The sequence below is a fragment of the Tursiops truncatus genome, chromosome 6 (assembly GCF_011762595.2).
Source record: "Tursiops truncatus isolate mTurTru1 chromosome 6, mTurTru1.mat.Y, whole genome shotgun sequence".
NCBI classification, from domain to species: Eukaryota; Metazoa; Chordata; class Mammalia; order Artiodactyla; family Delphinidae; genus Tursiops; species Tursiops truncatus.
Genome location: NC_047039.1, coordinates 43,582,938 through 43,603,101, shown reverse-complemented (window position 1 = coordinate 43,603,101; position 20,164 = coordinate 43,582,938). Strand labels below are relative to the sequence as shown.

The 20,164-nt window shown below is 39.1% G+C and overlaps 1 protein-coding gene across 8 annotated transcripts in view; it reads right to left on the bottom strand.

Annotated features, from left to right (window-relative positions):
- ELAVL2 (ELAV like RNA binding protein 2) overlaps window positions 1–20,164 on the bottom strand; it is a 130,795-nt gene that overhangs the window by 23,046 nt on the left and 87,585 nt on the right. For all 8 annotated transcript variants that reach the window (XM_033858012.2, XM_033858013.2, XM_033858014.2 and 5 more), the window contains exon 3: window positions 16,621–16,724. In XM_033858012.2, the coding sequence (XP_033713903.1) occupies window positions 16,621–16,724 (104 nt within the window). The remainder of the gene's footprint in view (window positions 1–16,620; window positions 16,725–20,164) is intronic.

Sequence of the window (20,164 nt, the reverse complement as noted above, 5' to 3'; positions counted from 1 at the left end):
TACCAAAAAATAAAACACAAGTAGAGCAATGGTAGTGGATATGACATCTGAATGCAGTGTGTGGTTAAATCATATCCACTACTGCAGTGGTGGTGGATTAGTCATTCCAAGGTCTAAGCAGGAATCCGTCAATTAAAGTGTTCCGTATTCCATTTCCAATCCCATACCTTCACTTAGCTCATTAAAATTTTAGAAAGTGATTTCAGTAAAGTGGCATGGAAAAAAAAAAATAGATGGGAGTTTCAGCTGTAACCACCGAAGAATCCATTCCTGCTTTGTCTATATTAAGTTGTTTTCAATAGTGGTTAAGAAAGCAGATTCCCTTACTTTTAATATCTAAAGTGAGAAATGAGCCTCTTTCTTTGGCCACATAATCTTTAGAAACGTCAAGTAACATGAATCATGAATAGGCTGGAATTGAGGCAAACACAAGTTAGTTTAGTACTAGGTCAAAAAACTTACGGCAAAAGGGAATGCACTATTACTGGTGAAATTCGGGCCACAAGAGATCATATTTTGAACTAGTGGCCTGAAACTGGTGCTTGCACTAGAACTCTCCAAAGTTACAAGGGAGTAAGATCATAGGGCACGGAGTCTCACAGAACTAAGTTCAGGTCTTGGCTTTGTCACCAGTTATATAACTTGGGAATAATTTCCTTAGGTCCTTTGAAGCGGGTATTTCTTTATTTGTAATTTGATGTTAATGATAGTCCTTACCTCACAGTGACTTTACAATGATTAAACAGAATGAGAAAACTAAGAGCATAGAGCTGGAGAACAATAATAATGTTTTCATCATAATATAATGATTTCACATATATAAAATTATGTAACAATACAGATGATGATAGCTCCTAGTATTTATTAAGTGCTTACCATGTGTCAGGTACTGTCCTGGGTATGTCACATTTATTAATTCAATTGATCCTCATAACCAGGGTATTAATTGGTTATTATTATCAGAGGCCCCAATTTATGGAAGAAAAAAACTCAAATATTACCAGTATCTCTGAGGTTTGGCACAAGGAAGATGTATGTACTTTAACAGAAAAACAGTTCAAAGATTAAGTAAAGCTTCTTCCAAATCTATTGCAGTTATTATCAAAACTCTCATTACAATAAAATTTGTAATTACAATATTACAAAACAAGTATTTTTTAAGAGAAGAGCAGATGAGTAGGTTGGAAAGCCTGAGCCTCGCTGAAACAAAGCATGATGGAAAGACCATCCTACTGTCATACACAGGGTCAACATCCAGTATCTTTTTTTTTTGGCTGCACCGTGCCGCTTGTGGGATCTTAGTTGCCCAACCGGAGGGATCGAACCCAGGCCCTCGGCAGTAAAAGTGTGGAGTCCTAACCACTGGACTGCCAGGGAATTCCCATCTAGCATCTTTAAATGGGCTGATAAGAAAAGCCAACAATTTCTCCAAAGAAACTGCCACATATCAAATCCTCCTACTTCTTCACTCCCTCTCAGAGGTCTCTTAGAGCTTAATGTGAAATGCAGAATGAGAAACAGGATACTTTTTTGGTAGACAGTAGTAGACACAATAAATGGACTTCATGAAATAGAGCCTAACATCAAGTTAGATTAGGGTTACATGAATGTTTCTGAATATGGGATGGTTACAAGAGTCACCAAGAAACCAGGGCCTAATGACTCAATGTGAATTCACACTATGAAAAAACACTAAGAATCCTACACTAGCAGGGAGAATTGTAAATTTTTCATTTTAGACACTTTCACTAAATATACTCTGAGGACGTTAGAGAGATTTAGAGAAGGGAAATTTCAGTACTTAGGACTCAATACCCAGATGTGCTTGGGCTTCTCCAACACTAGCAGAGCAGCAGACTGCCTCAGAGCCTCCCTGCTGCCCCCAAGTAACTGGGAGCACTGCAATTCACTTACAACGCTTTTACAGTATTAGGCTTTAAGCTCCTAAAGGGTTGAAACTTATTCTTATACATACAGTCATCCCTCAGTATCCAAAGAGCCCCTGTGGGTACCAAAATCCACAGATGCTCAAGGTCCTCATATAGAACAGTGTAGTACAACAAAGAGAGTCAGCCCTCCATATCTGCAGATGTGAACCCGAGGGCTGCCTATATGTGTGTATGTATGGATAGCCCCATCTACCAAGTAAGCACTCCAATACCTGCTGAGTGAATCTATTCCACGGCCTCCTGCAGGGGCTATTTCTGAAGTACCTCTCAGACAAGATGACTAGAAGGTGTGATGCTTGTCCAAACAATCTGGCTTTTTGTGCTTCACTGGAAACAATACAAGTTAAATTGGCTTATAGAAAAATAGCCGTACTCACCCAATTCTTAGAAAGCTATTCTGCAGTAAAAGCTCTTAAGGGTTCTTTCAAGATTCTGAAACTTCATCAGACGCAATCTCCAACAAAAACCATACTATCAGGATACCTGTCACAACTTTACCCCCCAAAATAAAGTTAAAATATAATTTATGTAATATTTGAGCATCTAGCGTGTCTAAGGCACTGTCAACAGATTAAATAGCTGAGTTACAAAGTTAAACCTAAAGAAGGGACTACACGCTACATGTGATATAAGTAAACTGGAGCTGTTTAGAATAAAAGCTAATTAGTTTTTTTTTTTTTACTGGTTGGTAACGTGTGGAAAAAGAAAAAGGTTCTCAACAGGCCAATTTTGGTAGGTTACACATTCTAGGACTTTCACATACTCCATCTAAGGTTTGAGAGAGAAAGAATATACGGAAGAGACACAGATGATAGACAACAACACAGGCTCGTGTGCATTATGTAGAAAATCTCACGTAAAAAAATAACAGCTAAATCTTCATTTATTGTAGAAAAGAAAAAAAAAGCCAGTAGGTCCCTTATACACCCATCATTTGCCCGTATCTTCACTGAATCCTAACACCTAACAGGAAGCCACAGTTTCACTTTTAATTTCACTTAAATTGTGAATTTTCCCATCTTTGAGTACATAGAGCAGGTCTCCCACTCTTTCTTGTGAACAATAAATAGAAACTTCCTCATTCAGAAATTGCAGACAAAAGCCTAAGTTTTCTATGACGTGCTCTGAAGATGAAGATGCCTGCCCTCAGAGAGCAGACCACCGAATAGGAGAGAAAGGTAACGTGCAGCGAAAAATAAGTGCTTTGTTGGCCAAATAAAACTTGGTAAGTAATGATGGTGGTATAAGGCAGTATAGGCAGGGATGACCCAAGCAAGGCAGGAGGTAAGAGTCAGACTTGCATCTTCAAGAGTAAAGAACCCAGATGTGACAGGATAAAAATTTCTATAGGACAGTGACAACACTGGAATAGTAATGGTAGAGCCCTAAACGTCAAGGTGAAGCTTTTATAAGCAGGGGAGTAACAGGTTACAGAAATGTATATGCGTTTGTCATATACATATACAATACTGAGATAGTTTTTCCATCATAAGCTAGGTGAGGAGAATAGTCAAAAATCATTGTGGCGGGCTTCCCTGGTGGCGCAGTGGTTGAGAGTCCGCCTGCCGATGCAGGGGACGCGGGTTCGTGCCCCAGTCCGGGAGGATCCCGCATGCCGCGGAGCGGCTGGGCCCGTGGGCCATGGCCGCTGGGCCTGCGCGTCCAGAGCCTGTGCTCCGCAACGGGAGAGGCCACAGCAGTGGGAGGCCCGCGTACCGAAAAAACAAAAAAAAAACAAAAAAAAAATCAGTGTGGCAATTAAAAAAAAAGTTAATTTGAATACCATCTACAATAAGTTCCCTTTTGTTCTATAACTAGAAGAAAAAAACTGCTTCACTGTAATGTTACCTCAGATATCTAGTCTTCTCTGACCTACTTATACATACTGTAATGAAATTATAATGATCCTATCTCTGTGTGTACACTAAATACTCCACAGAGAAATTTCTTCTTGGTACCATCTGTAAATATCTTAAATGAGTCTCAAAGGTCACAGTGGATCTTTTCAAAACAAGGCAGATATGTGTCTATGAACAAATGAATTAATCTGCCCCAAATTCATTCCTATAGTTTCTCTTATAAATTAGGTCTCCACTTAAAAAGGATAAATGTAAAATATGGGGCTAGGGTGGATCAAATTTTTCTACCAATCATTTTTGTAGAAGGTTATTACTTGATAGAACAAGCACACTTACAGTTTTTAGATGCAAGTGTCCTCCAAAAAAGTACATGTCACATAAAGGCCTCTGTGTCTTTGGATGAGACATTCCTTCATGTGCAATATCTTTCTTCTTTCTCTCCCTGATAAATCCTATTTTGTAAAACCCTACCATCTCTGAAACCATTACAGAGGCCTCTCAACAGCTGGTGACATATCCTTTTCCATTGCACTCTGCATTCACTTACCATACATCCAAATAATGGTCACATAAAGCAAGTGCTGTCTCCCCTGCTACACAATGACATCAAGGACAAGACTACATCTTGTCACATTTTAGCACTGTTCCAACATTTAGCAAAGCTGGCTGGTACATACTAACCACTCAAAATGCCTCCAGAATTAATTAATTACTCATAGGTGTTCCCTATCCAAGACTGTATAACCATGACTGTACAGTCTTACAATAATTTGCAATTAATTATTTTTTAATATTATGATTGATATCTTTGCCTTTAGGGTGGGGGAGAAGCAGGGGGGAAAAGCACATGTATAATGAACATAATAACTTTTAAAGCACATGACCTTCCTTACAAACTTGGAGACTGACCCCACTGGTCTTTTTATAGTTCCATGTAATGTAATAAGGCTGTAATAGGATGAGACTCTTTTACTAAACCTTTAATGTATGTTAAAAAATTATTCCTCAAACTTCTGAAGGAAATTTTCTAACGATCTTCCTCTTTTAAACAAAGGAGAAGATAGTTTATTTCAACAATCCCCCTTCAAACACCTGTTAGAAATATAAACAGTCTGCAATCCATACCTGTATTACAAGTATACTACAATAGCCAAGATTTATTATTGTTTTAGGGCTTGTTTTGACCCATTTGTCGGGGATCTGGTGTGTGTGTGTATGCACTTATACTCTCAAAAAAAAAAAAAAATTAGGAAACCAAAATCTCTTTCAAGGGTAGACTGTCTTTGGTAAATAAGACTTGATCATCATAAGCTATACATCGATTAAAAAAAAAAAAGAGGCAGTAACAGAAAACATTTTGGATTAGCTATGGCATTTCTTACCTCTCAAATAGGCCTAGATGGAGATTTGCGTAACAGATACGTGTGTGTGTGTGTATAAAACATACAGTAAAAGGACAATAGAAATGTTATTAAAAGCCTTCCCCAGAGCCAAAGAAAGTTTTACCTACATATATTTTGTAGACCTGACCTAAGTTATACAACTATGAAAAATGTGTTCAATAGATAATTTAAAAGGAATAACCCCTGAAATATTACTGAATGTTTTATAACTTCAAACCTACCAAGATATTTTTCTCTCAACATGATTAGACATTAGAGAATAATCATGGGGAAAGCTTTTTTAAATGAGCTGATTTGCGGGACTAATAGTCTCATTCAAAGACAATCTCTGATTCTCCAAATATCTATTAGACACCTGAGCTATATATTCCCCCAAACAGCTTTAACAGAAAGTAATTACTGTACTCCTAAAGCCTTTTGTATGACAGTTGTGAAGATTTTACGAGAGAGGGTTTTTAAGGAAAACACCAACAACCTTAACTGTACACAAAGAAGAGACTGTATATCATTCATTGCCATTCATAGAACTCCTCCAGAAATGTAAAGAGGGGAAGCAAGGAGGAGATAACCACCTTTACCTTTGTTGCAAGACAAAGTGTTCCCCTGCTTCAGATGACCTCACTTTACCTTGAGAATCCAGTTCTACGGTATTTAATTACACTGTTGGGAGCACAGAATGGTCTGGCACCATGCCCTTTCCCTGGGTCTCACTGATTGATAGCATCAATAACATTCACTGGCGGTAATTAAACCGCCAAATAGTATCCCCTTTGCCACTTGGTAGATCAATGTTCTTTAATACTCAAAGAACAAAGTACAAAGGTGAGAGAGGTGTTTTTAGCCCTCACCTTCACAGTTCATTTGACTTTGTGCTTCGGAGTAGTTTGCAGACAATGCATATTTCACAATTCCCCCAAGAACACTGGTTAATGAAGAAGAACACTAAGGAAAACCCTGCAAGTTGGTGACAAGTACTTATTAACCCATTTTTGCAAATCTGAGCAGAACAGAGACATACTAAGCCTTTGGGCAACAGTATGCACACACTACTTTCCCACAGCTTTGGGACAAAATACAGTTTATAGGTCAAAAGGTTTATACATTAAGGTAGCACACAGTAAATTTTTTTTCTTTAAATATTTTCAACATGCTATGTGTAAGAGTCCTTTATGATAAGAGCAAATTCCCATTTATTCAGACCCTGACTAGAAAGTTCAAGTATCCAGATACTAGGGAGGGTGGGTCAGGAGTGTTGCTAGAAGTTTATAAAAATGAGACAAACTTTTATTGTATTGTAAAAGCAACCTCTATAATCTAAGGATTCACAACCATCTTGGATCATAAAATTCAAGTCCTAAACTCTATACTATGAAATACCCATTGTAAATGAATGAGCCCCAGAAGAACCATGCGGCAAATTCTCCACTCTCAGAATCAAACATTAAATGATGTTTACGTACTTGTAACGCTAGAAGTATTTAATGACATTCAAATGCTCTGAAAATGAGCACGCGCATCTGTGTATGAGAGACAGAGAGAATGAATGTGTGTGAGAGAAAGGGTAAGTATGACATTATATTCATTAAAATTACACCTGTTAATCACAAGCATTCCAGATAGCTTATGAGAGGACTCACAAATGAAAATCTTACTGACATGTATCAATAGATTTGTTTTGAAACAAGCACCAGAGACCTATCCAAGTGTAAACTATCAAGGTCCACTAAACAATGGTTCTCAGGTCAGGCCACCACCTGCTAAGAATCACCTGTGGTGCTTGTTAAACTACAATTTCCTTGGTCTCACTCTGTAGATAATCATATTCAGTAAGTCTTGACTAGGGTCCAGAAATCTGCATTTTATCAACCAGACCACTCCAGTGATTTTGATGAACATTAAAGTTTTAGCAGTCTCTTATGTTGAGGGATTTTAAATAGGTAAAAGTCTCAAACTCTGGGGCGTGTTTGGGTTTCCTGGAGAGCTCATAAAAATTACAGATGTCAAGCCCTTCTCTTCACCATCCACCAGTGTTGGTTTCTGGATAACACAAACTCCCAGGTAGCTTGAAAGTATATGTGACTATAAATCACCAGCAAATACAAAAATGCAAAAGTAAAACAAAGCCCATAAAACCCATCCAAAGGTATTTCTGAGAACCGGACCTGCTGCAAGCGGCTCAGCTGGGTTGGGGAGCCCATCAGTATAGCCAGTCTCGAAAAGGCTGCTGTGCTTGATTCTATGAGGTCAGAGCCTCTCTCAATGGCTCTGGAATCTTTCTAGGAAGGTGAACAGGGTCGTTTGGGTGGTCAGAAATGGTCAAATTTCTAAAGAGTCATTTAACAAAATTTGTGGAAACTAAAGCATTTTCTGAATTATAAGTTTCCAGGGCCAGGCAGGCACTCTGCTTGCCCTTCCTTCGGCTCACCTGTGGGTCATTTCAAGACTCATTAGCAAGCCCAGAACCTATGCAGGAAGGATTAAACTTCTCATTCCCCTGGGAGGAGGTAACCTGGTACTAATGACCCAAAAGAAAGCCTATTAGCATGATTTATTTTTTTCAAAATCTACTTCTCTATAACACAAGGTAACTAGAGCCATTTTAAAAATATCCAACAAAACTGCACCAAAGAATTAAACATTGTGACTACTTTCTTCAGAGTAAAAGTAGCTTTTTAATTCCTCCCCAACTAGACTTCTAAAATACCACTTTAATATAGAAAATGCAGACTGAAAAACAATGGAATATTCTTGATATTCTGTCTCTGAAAACAACAGGTCAACACAAGTATTTTCTACCTCTAGATGTCAAGTCAATCGTTTCACCGGAACTATGTAACCTGGGACCATCTCTACCATTTTATAAATGAGCGAATTAGGCCAACAGAGCAAGAGCAGAACAGGAACCCAGGACTTGTGACTCCACGTCCTGATGCAGCATTCAAAGGAGTTCTTCAAAGGTGGGGTGGGGTGGGGTGGGGTGGCAGGGACAGGGGTAAGTAATCAATTTCCTGTATTGTTTTCAAAATATAGCCGCCTCTCTTGCTTGCTCATAAACAGCATGCCAAGAAACTTCCCGAAGCAAAAGCTCCACCAAGAATTCTGATGTAGTACTTATGGCTGAGAACTGATGCTAAAGGCAATTACAGGAAAACCTGGCAGAGGTGGGAGTGAAAGAAAATCGACTACACATGCTTTTGTAAAGAGCCCACACAAATTTAAAGAGAGACAAATGCACTTTTCTGTGATTTTTAAACTAGCATCTAGGACTCAAAAGGAACCTACCAGAAAAACATTCTTGAAGAATGAGTGGTCTCCTATAAAACAGAGATTCAAAAAGTTACTATAATGCTTCTTTTACTGTCCATTACCATTGAAATACTTAAATCGATGTTAACTCACCTATCTGCTAAATAGGACCTCCAGATACCAGTTTTCTTCTCAAACCGGAGGTCTGGCTGTCTCACATGCACAGCCTGAAAGAGTTTTTCTACCACCAGGCACAGCTCCACTCCCTCGCACCTAACAGAGGCCTGGTTCAGAAAATCTCAGGACGCTAAAAGTCCCAAATCAAGGTCCTCAAGAGAATATTCAGTTTGTTTATAGTGTACGGACGCTTGAACATCAATAATGTGAAACGGAAAGAAAACCATAAAAGGTGCCGGCATCAGCCAATGTGGCCTATTTCTGGTCCTAGTAGTACTATTATTAGCTATATCGTTTTTGAACAAGTCCCTTAACCTGAGCTTCCTTTCACTGGCCAAAGGGAGTATTTGGCTACAAGACACTATTGTTTTGGCATGAATCCAGACAAGCAAAAGGATAAAAGTCCTATGAAAATACTATACAAAGCAGATAGAGCAAGGAATTAAGAGACTTTTTCAGAAGGTAGCACACCTATCTTAACCTCTCCAGCTAGCTCTGGAAGAACAGACTGAAGCCACCAAACTGACCCAGCACTACCTACCCTGAGTTATACGTGAACAACAACAAGTCCTACCCTACCCTTAAAGAGCAGTAGAAAAGTTAAGCAGACAAGTGCCAACAGTGCCTTGCAGAAATGCCTTTGCCGATGTACGTTTATGAAACAGGCAGGAAAGGTAGGGCCATGCTTGGGTAATAAAGTGATCTATAAAATCCCTCCCAAGGAAAATGGGTTAGTTCAGCTGCTAAGACTCTCCCACCACCACCCCCCATGGCTCACAAGCAGGGATGGACAGGAAGTAAGCTAGGACACTGCCCCCAGGAACCATCCTCCTCACCCTTTCCTCTGTAACAGTCTCAGCCTCTGCTCCAACAACTGTGGAAAAGTATCTACAGAAAAGCTGTTCAGAGAATGCCAAGTTATTGCCCTCTAGGAACTTTCAAATGTCTAATTCCCAATATGGACAAAGCTTGTAAGGAGCAGAAGTAACACAACAGGCCTGAAGTCAGGACAAACAAAGTCTGGACCCTGCTAGGTCCCTGAGATAAGTAAAAATCTCTGGGGCTTTTTATGTTTTAAAAAATCAAAGCTGAAAATAAATCATTCCACAAAACACATGATGTGCATTATACAAATAACACATTACTCAAAAAAAATCTGTTATTCCTCATTTCACATAAGGACTATGTAAACTGGACTCAATATAGATACAAGAATTTTATCTAAATGCACTGAAGAGTTTCTGATAATCAGATATGGCAGTACACTTAAAATTTGGCACATGACTCTAGAAAGTTCCAGACTATGGGTTAAAAATGAAGTTAGAAAAACGTGCACTCAGTCTGTATTTTTTAAAAGGCAAAGAAATCATTTACTCAAAGTTTCCATTTTTGCCTCCACATTTTCAACTTTTTTGTCTCCCCTCAGAGATCTGACCAGCTAAATAACAATTTAGGATAACGTCTCAAAAGTTGCCAGTTAATCTGAGGCCTGTCCTTCAGACGATTACTTTCAAAATTTCCAAATCTGGTCAAGGTAAAAGGTAAATGATGATCTGTACTCAAGTGTTGAACTGATGGGCACTTTATAGAAGATGCTTTATAAATTTGTGAAGCCCACACTTCTACAAGCACCTACAGTTTGTACCTTCAAGGGAAATATCAACTACATAAGCCACAAGAACACTAGGGTGGCTTGAGATGCTCAGAGAGATGTGGAGTTAAATGCAAAGCAGATCTTCCCCTCCTAATAAACACTCAAGTCCAATTCCGTCACTACTCTGCTCAAAACTCTTTGGTGGTTCTCCCTCACATACACTATAAAACCACACGTACCATACCTTTTCGGATCCCTAACTGCTCTCAGGCTCATTTCTGCATCACCCCCACCCAGCTTTCTCCTCTAGCTAATCTATGTGATTTCCCTAACACCCGCTTTCAAACTTCCGACAAAAGTATGAACTCTCAGCTTTCCTACTATTATAAAACCCACACCCCAGAATGGTGCTGCAGATATTTTAAACAGAGCATCCACCAAGAGGCAAGCCTGTAGCCAAGCTTCACTCTCCCATTCCTGCTTCCATGCTCTTTCTTTCTCTACAGTGGGGAGCAGATTTATGCAGTCTATCTACAAGATATTTCCTCATGTTCAGAACATTTATAAATGAACAACTTAAATGAATAAAAACCAACCCCATCCCAGATAATCCTGAACCAAAAAGAAGGTTGAGCCAGAAAAGTGTTTCCAGTATGAATTTTACCGTGGCTGCTACACATTCAACAGTGGCAAAGGGAAACGGTTAAAATTGCTACCTCCTCAGGACAGGGTGCTTCATTTCATTCTAAATGCATTCTCAACTAAACCATTCTATATGATAACCATGAGTTCATTAAAAACAGTTACACCTTTTCTTAATATGCAATTTGGAAGACTACGGAAAGTTAAGAGTCAGGTAATAAACATACTCAGTGATAAGTTAATTCATTAATTTTAAAGATTTTACAGATATAGATAGAAACTTAAATGGTTAAAAGATAAGTCCAAGATTACAGAGCCAGTTAAATCACTTACGCAATGCCAGGGAGGGTAAGATTTCAGAAATGTAGTTCTATATTCCTCCTAGATTAAGGATATAGTTCATGCTAAACAGCAAAAGAGTCTGCAAACATGACATTTACTGAGAAAAGGATAAGCTAGGAAATGGTATAAATTTAACAAAAAATTAAAAGCAATACAGTAGCTTAGAATAAAGGTTTATTAAGCTTTACTTAATTGCTCTCTAATAAACTGAACACTTTAAGGAATGGATATTACTATTTGTAATTAATATTCCAACTTTTTATAACAGTTTTTCCATACAGACTGAAATGGTAGTTTAATTAGTTTTAATATGAGAAATTCCAAATTAATGTATGTCAATTAATAACTTTTAAGCCAAGGTAAGATTTAATCTGACTTACATCTGAATGATTAAGAAAAATCAATTTAATCAAAACCAAATCTAGGCAGTTTTTCTATGCTGGTAGCATTTCTAGACAGGGTTTCTTCTGTTGTGAGACAGAAGACATGGATTTCTAAGGGTAGTACCTATCAATAATGCTGAAAAGTTCTCTATTCCTTGAGATAATAGCTCCTACTACTTTCAGATGAAGCAAGCCCACTTTGTGGAATAAAGCTTCCTAGGCCCGTTGTAGTAGGGGGAGGAGTTGGAAGAGATGCTGGGAGTCAAGATATCCATTTTACTGTGTATGTGATATTCTCTTATTCACAGTACTTGATGTGGGGGGAAAGTCTAAGTATTTTCAGAAATGAATGCTTTTACTCTGCTAATTATGAATTTAAGTCTGATGCCATTAACCTAGGCAAAAAAATACATTTTCCTTTAGGATTGGAAAGAATTGTGCATATACTCCCTTTTTACTACCCTCCTTAATATCAAAAGTTAAAAACATCTTGTAATATCCACTTTATTTACCAGCTGATTATTAGGGACAACGCGGGTAGGCTTAACCCATCATGACTGTCTCCTGTGCAGTTCAAGGATGGTGTGATGTCACCAGCAATGTAAGCTGCTGGGACATTAACCCAACCAGGAAAAAAAAGTGATCCTCATCTTGAACCTTTAACCTATGAATGCTGCTATTCATAATAAATAAACCTCTCTCTAACATAAGGTGAACATATTAAGTTTTTCTAATTTCTAAGCCACACCTCTTAAAAAGTGAAAACTGCATGAACTGCTTTTTACTCCGAATACTAAACTAGCATTCAGCACGCTCAAAAAAAAAGCATGGTTAATATTCCAGTTAAGTGAATTATCCAGAAGAAGATTATCAAGGTAAAAGATGAAGACAAATGGAACTTTGCATGCAAAAATACCAAGTGTTTAGAGAAACCATCTATTCAAAAAAACGTACATTTTGGTAGTTTCTAAGTGCTAGGTCTTAGACTCACTGTCACAAATTACCTAGAAAGCATATTAAAAACAGATTCCTGCATCTCACCTCTGGACACTGATTGAGTAGGTCTGAAGTGGGTCCCAGAACCTGTACTTCTAACTCACTCTCCTTGTGATTTTGATACAACCAAGTTTGGGAATAACTGCTTTAGGATTTCACAGTGCCTGAGGGACTTTGCTTTACTCATTGCAGAAATACTGAATATTCGTCATTTATTCAACATACCATCCCTCTATTGCACAAAACCCTACTGGGCTAATGCTACTAGGAAGCCCCAGGAGAAACTGCTAAATAAACCACCTTTCACAGCACTTGATTCACTGTTTTAATATTCCAATCTATAAAATGCATAAATGCTAGGTGGTCTGGAAGACATATGAGAAACCTGAACTCAAGGGTGCACAAACACTTGTACACTTGTACATAACGTATACATGAATTAATCTACTGCAGCTTTCTAACGGAAAGCATGGTGTCACGGCAAGAGTTTTAGTGTAGATATCAAAAGACAAGGATTTGAGTCACAGCTCTGTCTTCAACTGCCTGGTCTAAGCTAAACTCTATGACCACTACCTAGGTCTCAACTCTTTTACTGGGGGCAGAGGTTAGTGCTTAAGTCTAAATCATATATGGGTCCCTTCGACCCCAAAACTTCTGTGATTCCTCATGGGTAAAGAGAACATATTTCAAAGAAGGGGGGAACCCAACACAAGTTAGAACAACCCAGGAAGGCAGCAGCTGAAGAAAGAACTTCAGACAGGCTCTAAAAGATGAGATGATTGCTGTTAAACTGAGTGAGAGGGACTTCCCTGGTGGTGCAGTGGTTAAGAATCCGCCTACCAATGCAGGGGACACGGGTTCGAGCCCTGGTCCGGGAAGATGCCACGGAGCAACTAAGCCCGTGCGCCACAACTACTGAGCCTGCACTCTAGAGCCTACGAGCCACAACCACTGAGCCCACGCACCACAACTACTGAAGCCTGCATGCCTAGAGCCCGTGCTCCGCAACGAGAAGCCACCGCAATGAGAAGCCCGCCAGCAACAAAGAGTAGCCCCCGCTCACCGCAACTAGCGAAAGCCCGTGCACAGCAACAAAGACCCAACGCAGCCAAAAATAAATAAATAAATTTATTTTAAAAAATAAATAAAAAATAAACTGAGTGAGAAAGAGTATGCCAGGAAGTGGGAGCTGTATGAGCATATATGCAGAGGCTGGAAATAAGATCCACTTGCAAGCAAAAAGCCAGTCTGACTACCATAGAGAACAGTAATAACACTGGGTCACTCCAAAGTTAAGCCAAATGATATGGTAAAAGAGTAGGGGAATATGAGAGAATTTTGAGTGAGAAGCAATATGAGGAAAGTGGTGTTTTTTGACGGTCACAACCAGGACGGACTGGAGAAAGGAAAAAGAGACTAATTTACAGAATACGGACCGGAAAGGCTTAAATACAACTTCCAAAGGGTACTTAGAGCAGTGAACACTAGGAAAAACCTGGCTCAGATGTTGTATAAGAACACAAGACACATCTAACTGAAAATAAGGGGGAAAAAAACACACATAGAAAGAACAAATAGACAAAAATGGTGCTATGTAGTTTTGGAAAATGGTCTGCTTTGCCTCAGAGAAATGTGGGCCAAATTGAGGACACCAGCTGTTATCTGGTATCTTTGCAGGAACTGAATGGGGGTGGGGAAAGAAGTAGCCTGCTGCTTACCCACCACCTCCACCCCCATCTCAGAAAATCCAAAGAAAAGTAGCAGATGCCACATGTGGCGTAAAAGCCACAAGGCATTACTGTCCTTTCTTCCACGTATTCTGCCTGAGCAGCTGGGCCCTGAAGAGAAGGCCGGGTGATGGACAGTGAGGAAGCAGCTGTCACCAGTGGTCTCTGTGCAGGCCATGGGTATTTCTTCTATGGAGACCTGTTTCCCCTGCATTTCTACCTTCTCGTGGACCTTACTGCAAAAGAACTGATTTAGAGCAAAAGAGCTGACTCAGTAGAATGAAATGAGGGTGATACTTCTGGAATGGAGAAAAGGGTATGTCAATCCAACCATCTATTCCATTTTCTTCTTAACCACCACTCAGGACCTCAAAACTACGATAAATTAGCAGCAATCCTGAAGTCAGTTTAAGTTGGGAGCCTCACAAAAATCTGCAGTAGGATACAGCATTCACAAAACAATCTGACGGTAACTGGACATTGGATGTCTTCTTTTTAAGGACACTTGATCATTACACTTAACAGTACTATTAAAAGGTTAATCTCTGTGACACAAACAGAGAGCGTGCAAAGAAGTGTGGACAATTAGAAAAAATCATCCAGATTGAAAAAACAAGGTCAAAATAAACAAGTGTTTGCAATCTTAGAATGGATTAGAAATCTAATAATCAGACGGTTTGTACGTAGGACATTTTCTTGACCAAGAAACATGCAGAATCTCGGACATCTTACATCCAAGTATATTTGGGGGCCACTGCATACAGTTTCCTTTAGATGAGACAGTGGTGGGAGGCATTTTCCCTCTGGGCCAAAAAATATAAAGAACAAGATGTCAAAACTACCCAGGGCTAGTGAATTACCTTAACTGACAACTCTGAGAGAAGCAACTTTTTTTTTTTTTTTTTGCGGTACGCGGGCCTCTCACTGTTGTGGCCTCTCCCGTCGCGGAACACAGGCTCCGGACACGCAGGCTCAGCGGCCATGGCTCACAGGCCCAGCCGCTCCACGGCATGTGTGATCTTCCCAGACCGGGGCAGGAACCCATGTCCCCTGCATCAGCAGGCGGACTCCCAACCACTGCGCCACCAGGGAAGCCCTGAGAGAAGCAACTTTTAAGCACAAAGATGACACTGCATTTCCAGATACCTGAGAAAATGAGCAGAAATCTTCTAGACACGTCTCTAAGCAAGATGGATACCACAGTCAGCTGTGGCTAACTTCCCCTTACCACTCCAGGCGATGGTCTGAGCTGAGTTCTTAAATCAAGGGTGGAAAATAGGTTCCAACTTGAGTCAATTGACAGAGGTTGTCTGGAACACTATTTTGAAAAAAATACTTGGGAGCCTCATCCAGACTCAGTGAGAAAGACTGATGCACTGGGCAGGAGAGGGAAAACTGATGGCACGTGAACTAAGCTTCTGCCAGAGGCAACGTCCCTTTCATATTCTAAAGGAAAAGAAATCTACACAGCAAACTGGATTAACTTCTTATCCAGAGAGAATTTACATCAGAATTTCAAAAATTCAAAAAAGCAGGAAAAACATCCATAAAATTATTTACCATTTGTCTTGAAAAGAAAACTGTAACAGAAAAAATAACCTGTGTGGCATGTACACTCTTCTAGTCAGTCTCCTCAAAGTAAACTGAATCTGCCAGAACAGAGTCAAGCTACAGCCCAAGGACATGTTTTTCTATGACCCAAGAACTAAGAATGATTTTTACATTTTTTAATGATTGGGACAAAATTAAAAGACTATTTTGTGACACATGAAGATTACATGAAATTCAAGTTTCAGTGCCCATAAATATAGTTTTATAGGATCACAGCCACATCTATTTGTTCATATGGAGGCTATATCTTCTTTCAAGCTATGAGGGCAAAATTGAGAAGTTGTGACACAGACTGCACGGCTGGCAAAGCCTAACATATTTACTACCTGGCCCTTCACAGAACAAGAATGCCAACCCCTGTGCTAGAAGAAATGGTATAAGGTTTCTTCAAATTATAGGCAAGTAATTCTCTATCAAAGAAGGAAATTTAATTCAGTAAGTTTCATAAAGTACTTATCTGAGAAAGTTGCTGCTCTGTCCCTTTGTTAACACGTAAGTAATTACATGTAGTACTCATGAATAAAGTTTCCCTCATCATGCAACAAACAAAAAAATTCTGCTATGCCTCCCAGAGAAGTGTCCATATGGGCACAAAATGAATAAAGGAAAGAACTGCAAGTAGACCTTAATTCTTTTAACCTCTGTTCTGCAAGCAGATATAAAAAAAAAACAAAAAAAACCATAAACTTACTTTTATTGTTTTGGTTTGAAGTCTCAATCCATTCAAGGTGTTGATAGCTTTCTCTGCATCCTTAGGGTCAATGTAGTTCACAAAGCCATAGCCCAAGCTCTGCCCTAATGAAAGGGAATGGGAAAAAGGCATACATTAGCTCTACACCACTGATGACAGACATCCACTTTCATTCTGGCATATGGTCTTGTCATTAATGCCAGCACATTCTCTCAATAGAAAAAAAAAGTCTACATTAATTCTTCTAGAAATATACATGTGGCCTTTTTTCATCTCCTGTCTATTACAGTTGCAAGTTTAAACATCAGTTAGAACTCAGCAAGCTGCGCTGTTTAAAAAACACACATACCCAAAGTGTTCCATCATACATGTCCTGCCTGAGCCAGAGCACCCAGCAGCAAGGCAACATTCAGCTTCGGAAACTGTGGGTGCAAGTCTCCACTGAGCTGCTGTGTGGGCTTCATGGGCACGACTTTTTCAGCTTCAGTTTCCTTACCCATAAAATTGGAAAGTGAAAAGCATCAACCAAGAATCTGTCAGTGTTCTGTACACATTACCCTGACAAATTTACAGCCTTTACCAAGTACAATTATTTCAGATTCTAAAACGGTGGAGAATCGTGAGTATGTGTGTGTGTACATGTAATATATGTGTGTATATGCATAAGTACATTAATTTTAGAGGAGCTTATTCAAATAAACTGAATCCAATTTTCTAAAAGGGGTCTGAAGACCTAGCTAAGGAATACAGGGAAATATGAACACAAAGATTTACACTTGAGGACATCCAAGCCCATGAGAACATGTGGAAAAGAAAGAAAAGCATAAACAAAGATAAAAAACAGAATAATTCTGGAGTAAGAGTTGCTTCCAAATGAGTCTATTGTTGCTTTTATCCATCACCTGAGCCCTCTCGCCTCTGGCTCACTGATGTGTCCCGACTCTATAGGAAGTAACAAGAGATCGGAATCAATGGAACGCACAGACAAGTAAAGCCAATCCTAAAGGTCTCCATTTTTCAACTAAGGGCAAGTTTCTCAGTTTGAAAAGGCGAGAGACACTATACGGGTGGTGACAAAAATGGACATTAAAAAGATTTAGTCTACTAAAAGTCAAACCAAACCGATTGAGGGTTTCCTGGAAGATTCCCAGTAAAGGTCCAAATACTTCTTATTAATTACCATTTTTGGATCAATTTCATGGCAAAAAAAAAAAAAGGGGATTTTTTTTTTTTCTTTTAAGCAGCACCTTAGGTCCAAGTGGTTATGAATACAGATATTTAGAATAGGCTAACCAGAGTGGTCAATGTGGTTCTTTATAAGTATACAAAAAGAGAGAGAGAGAGAGAAGGCTAAACACAATGCCTAATAACCATGAAAACTTGGGATTATATTTTGGGGACCACAATAATTTTGAGGGGATAATCATTGCTAGCTTATACCCTTTTATCAAATTATATTTTTTTCTGTTTTTAAAAAAGGGGGTTAGGAGAGAGCTAAAACTAATTCAGTTCTTTTTTTTTTTCTCACACTACTCATATAGATTGTGTTTTACTCGAGGCTCTGTTTTTTAAAAGTTGCATGTGAAACCACTGCATTTTTAAGCATTCAGTTTTTTCCTAATTTGACATTTATCATGTGTCTATTGCATGCACAGTGCCCTCTTATGAAATGTGTTGCAGTTCTGTTGTCACTGAGCAGGATTCAAATAGGCTGAACATTAAAAAATCTGCTCAAAGAAGCTGTTTATGATGAAAAGAATACAGGCTTTGTAGATAAACACACAGAAGTTCTAATCCTGGCTCTGCTGTTTACCAGCTGTGTGACTTTGAAGAAACTACTTAACCTCTCTGAGTCATTAACTTCCTTATTTCTAGAATGAGGATAATTCCTACCCAGTGAAGTTGCTAAGGCAGTGATGAGAACATTCACTATTGACGGAGGTAGACCACTCCAGTCAAAAAATAAAGTGAGGAAAAATAACATATATCTACTACATGTTAAGGAGTTTACATGTATTCATTTAAAATTAAACCAGAAAGATGCTACCAATATAACAGGGGAAGGAAAGGCAAAGTGAACACTGGGTGGTTTTGTCACACTGCTATTCTATAACAAAATTAATCAAATTATCAATTGTACTAGCATTGAGTCCATTTCTCCTACCTACCCTCTCCACCACCCTCACACCTGTATTTTGGCAGCTTCTAATCAAAGTCCTTTCTTAATCTTGGTACACACTGGAATCATCTACAGAGCTTAAAAAACAAAAACAAGAACAAAAACAAAAACTAATGCCTGAGTCCCTTTCCCCAAGTTTTTCTTTTTAAATTGGTCTATTATGAAGCATTGATACCAGGTTTTTTAAAGCCTGGTGACTCTAACATATGCAGCCAAGGCTGAGAATCACAGTTTTAATAGTGAGAGATACTCTGAGGCTGCAAATAAGGCTTCTGGGAGCTCTTAGAGGGGCCAGATGCTGATGGTCTGGGCATGCGAAGTGACGCTGCAAGAAGACTGCCTTTTTTACAGATGCATTTTTAAAAAACCAGTAGATGTCTTTCTTCTAAAATCTTCAAGTTATCCATCACTTCAGAGAAACAGTTTACTGCCTACCGAGGTCACTCTCTAGCAGAGCAGTGCCTGCTGGAGTTGGGTCACTGGGTAAAGTAAAAAATCCTAACCTGCTTAGCTGTCTCTTGCCCTGTCCTCTGAGCTCTTACTCCTAGCACATTGTAGGCACTCAAGAAGTTTGCTAAATGCACGAATGAGAAGCGCAGTGGTGTTATTAATTTAACCAAAGGTATTATCATCAATGTCACCATCAGATGGTCTAGCCATTGAATGAATGGGTCTTTGACCTGACCCCCTCAAGCAGCCATGGCTAGTTTTAATGAGGAGTCAACCAAATTTCAACTGTTGGAAATTGAGTAAAATCAATATTTATGCCCAGATGAGCTCTCTGCCACAAAGTTTCTAATTTGCTTAGTGGTAGTATTAGAAAGAGCAACACCTGCCAATTAGTATTTAAGGTAAGCAAAATGTTATTACTACCCTAAGTAAAATAATATGAAAGGAGATATTTGCTGCTAAACGGCTGCATTCCCAAATCCACTGTAGTAGATGCATTAACATGTTGGCATTGGAACTACAAGGGAGTTAGTAACTTCACAGATTTTCATTTTAAAGTGAGTTAATCAAGTCAGCAAATATGTGTTGGATGCTTAAAATACACAGAGGCATCACAAATGATATAAAGATAGGCAAGACTCTCCCCATTCTCATCTTTAAGCTGTGTGGTGTTCTAGTGTTTAATTTTAGCCTCACACTGATCTTGTGAGATACTCATATTCTTCCCTGTAAGGAAGAAATGGTATCTGAAGCTGGGCAAGGTCAATCAGCTTCCTTAAAGGAAAAAACAGGCAGAAAGTGGTGGTCAGGACTTGAATCCAAGACTCTGAAATGCTATGTTCTTCTCCCCTCAATTCACAACTAGTTTATATCTGAACCTGGGTCACCTTCAGTATGCCTGAAATATAATGTAAC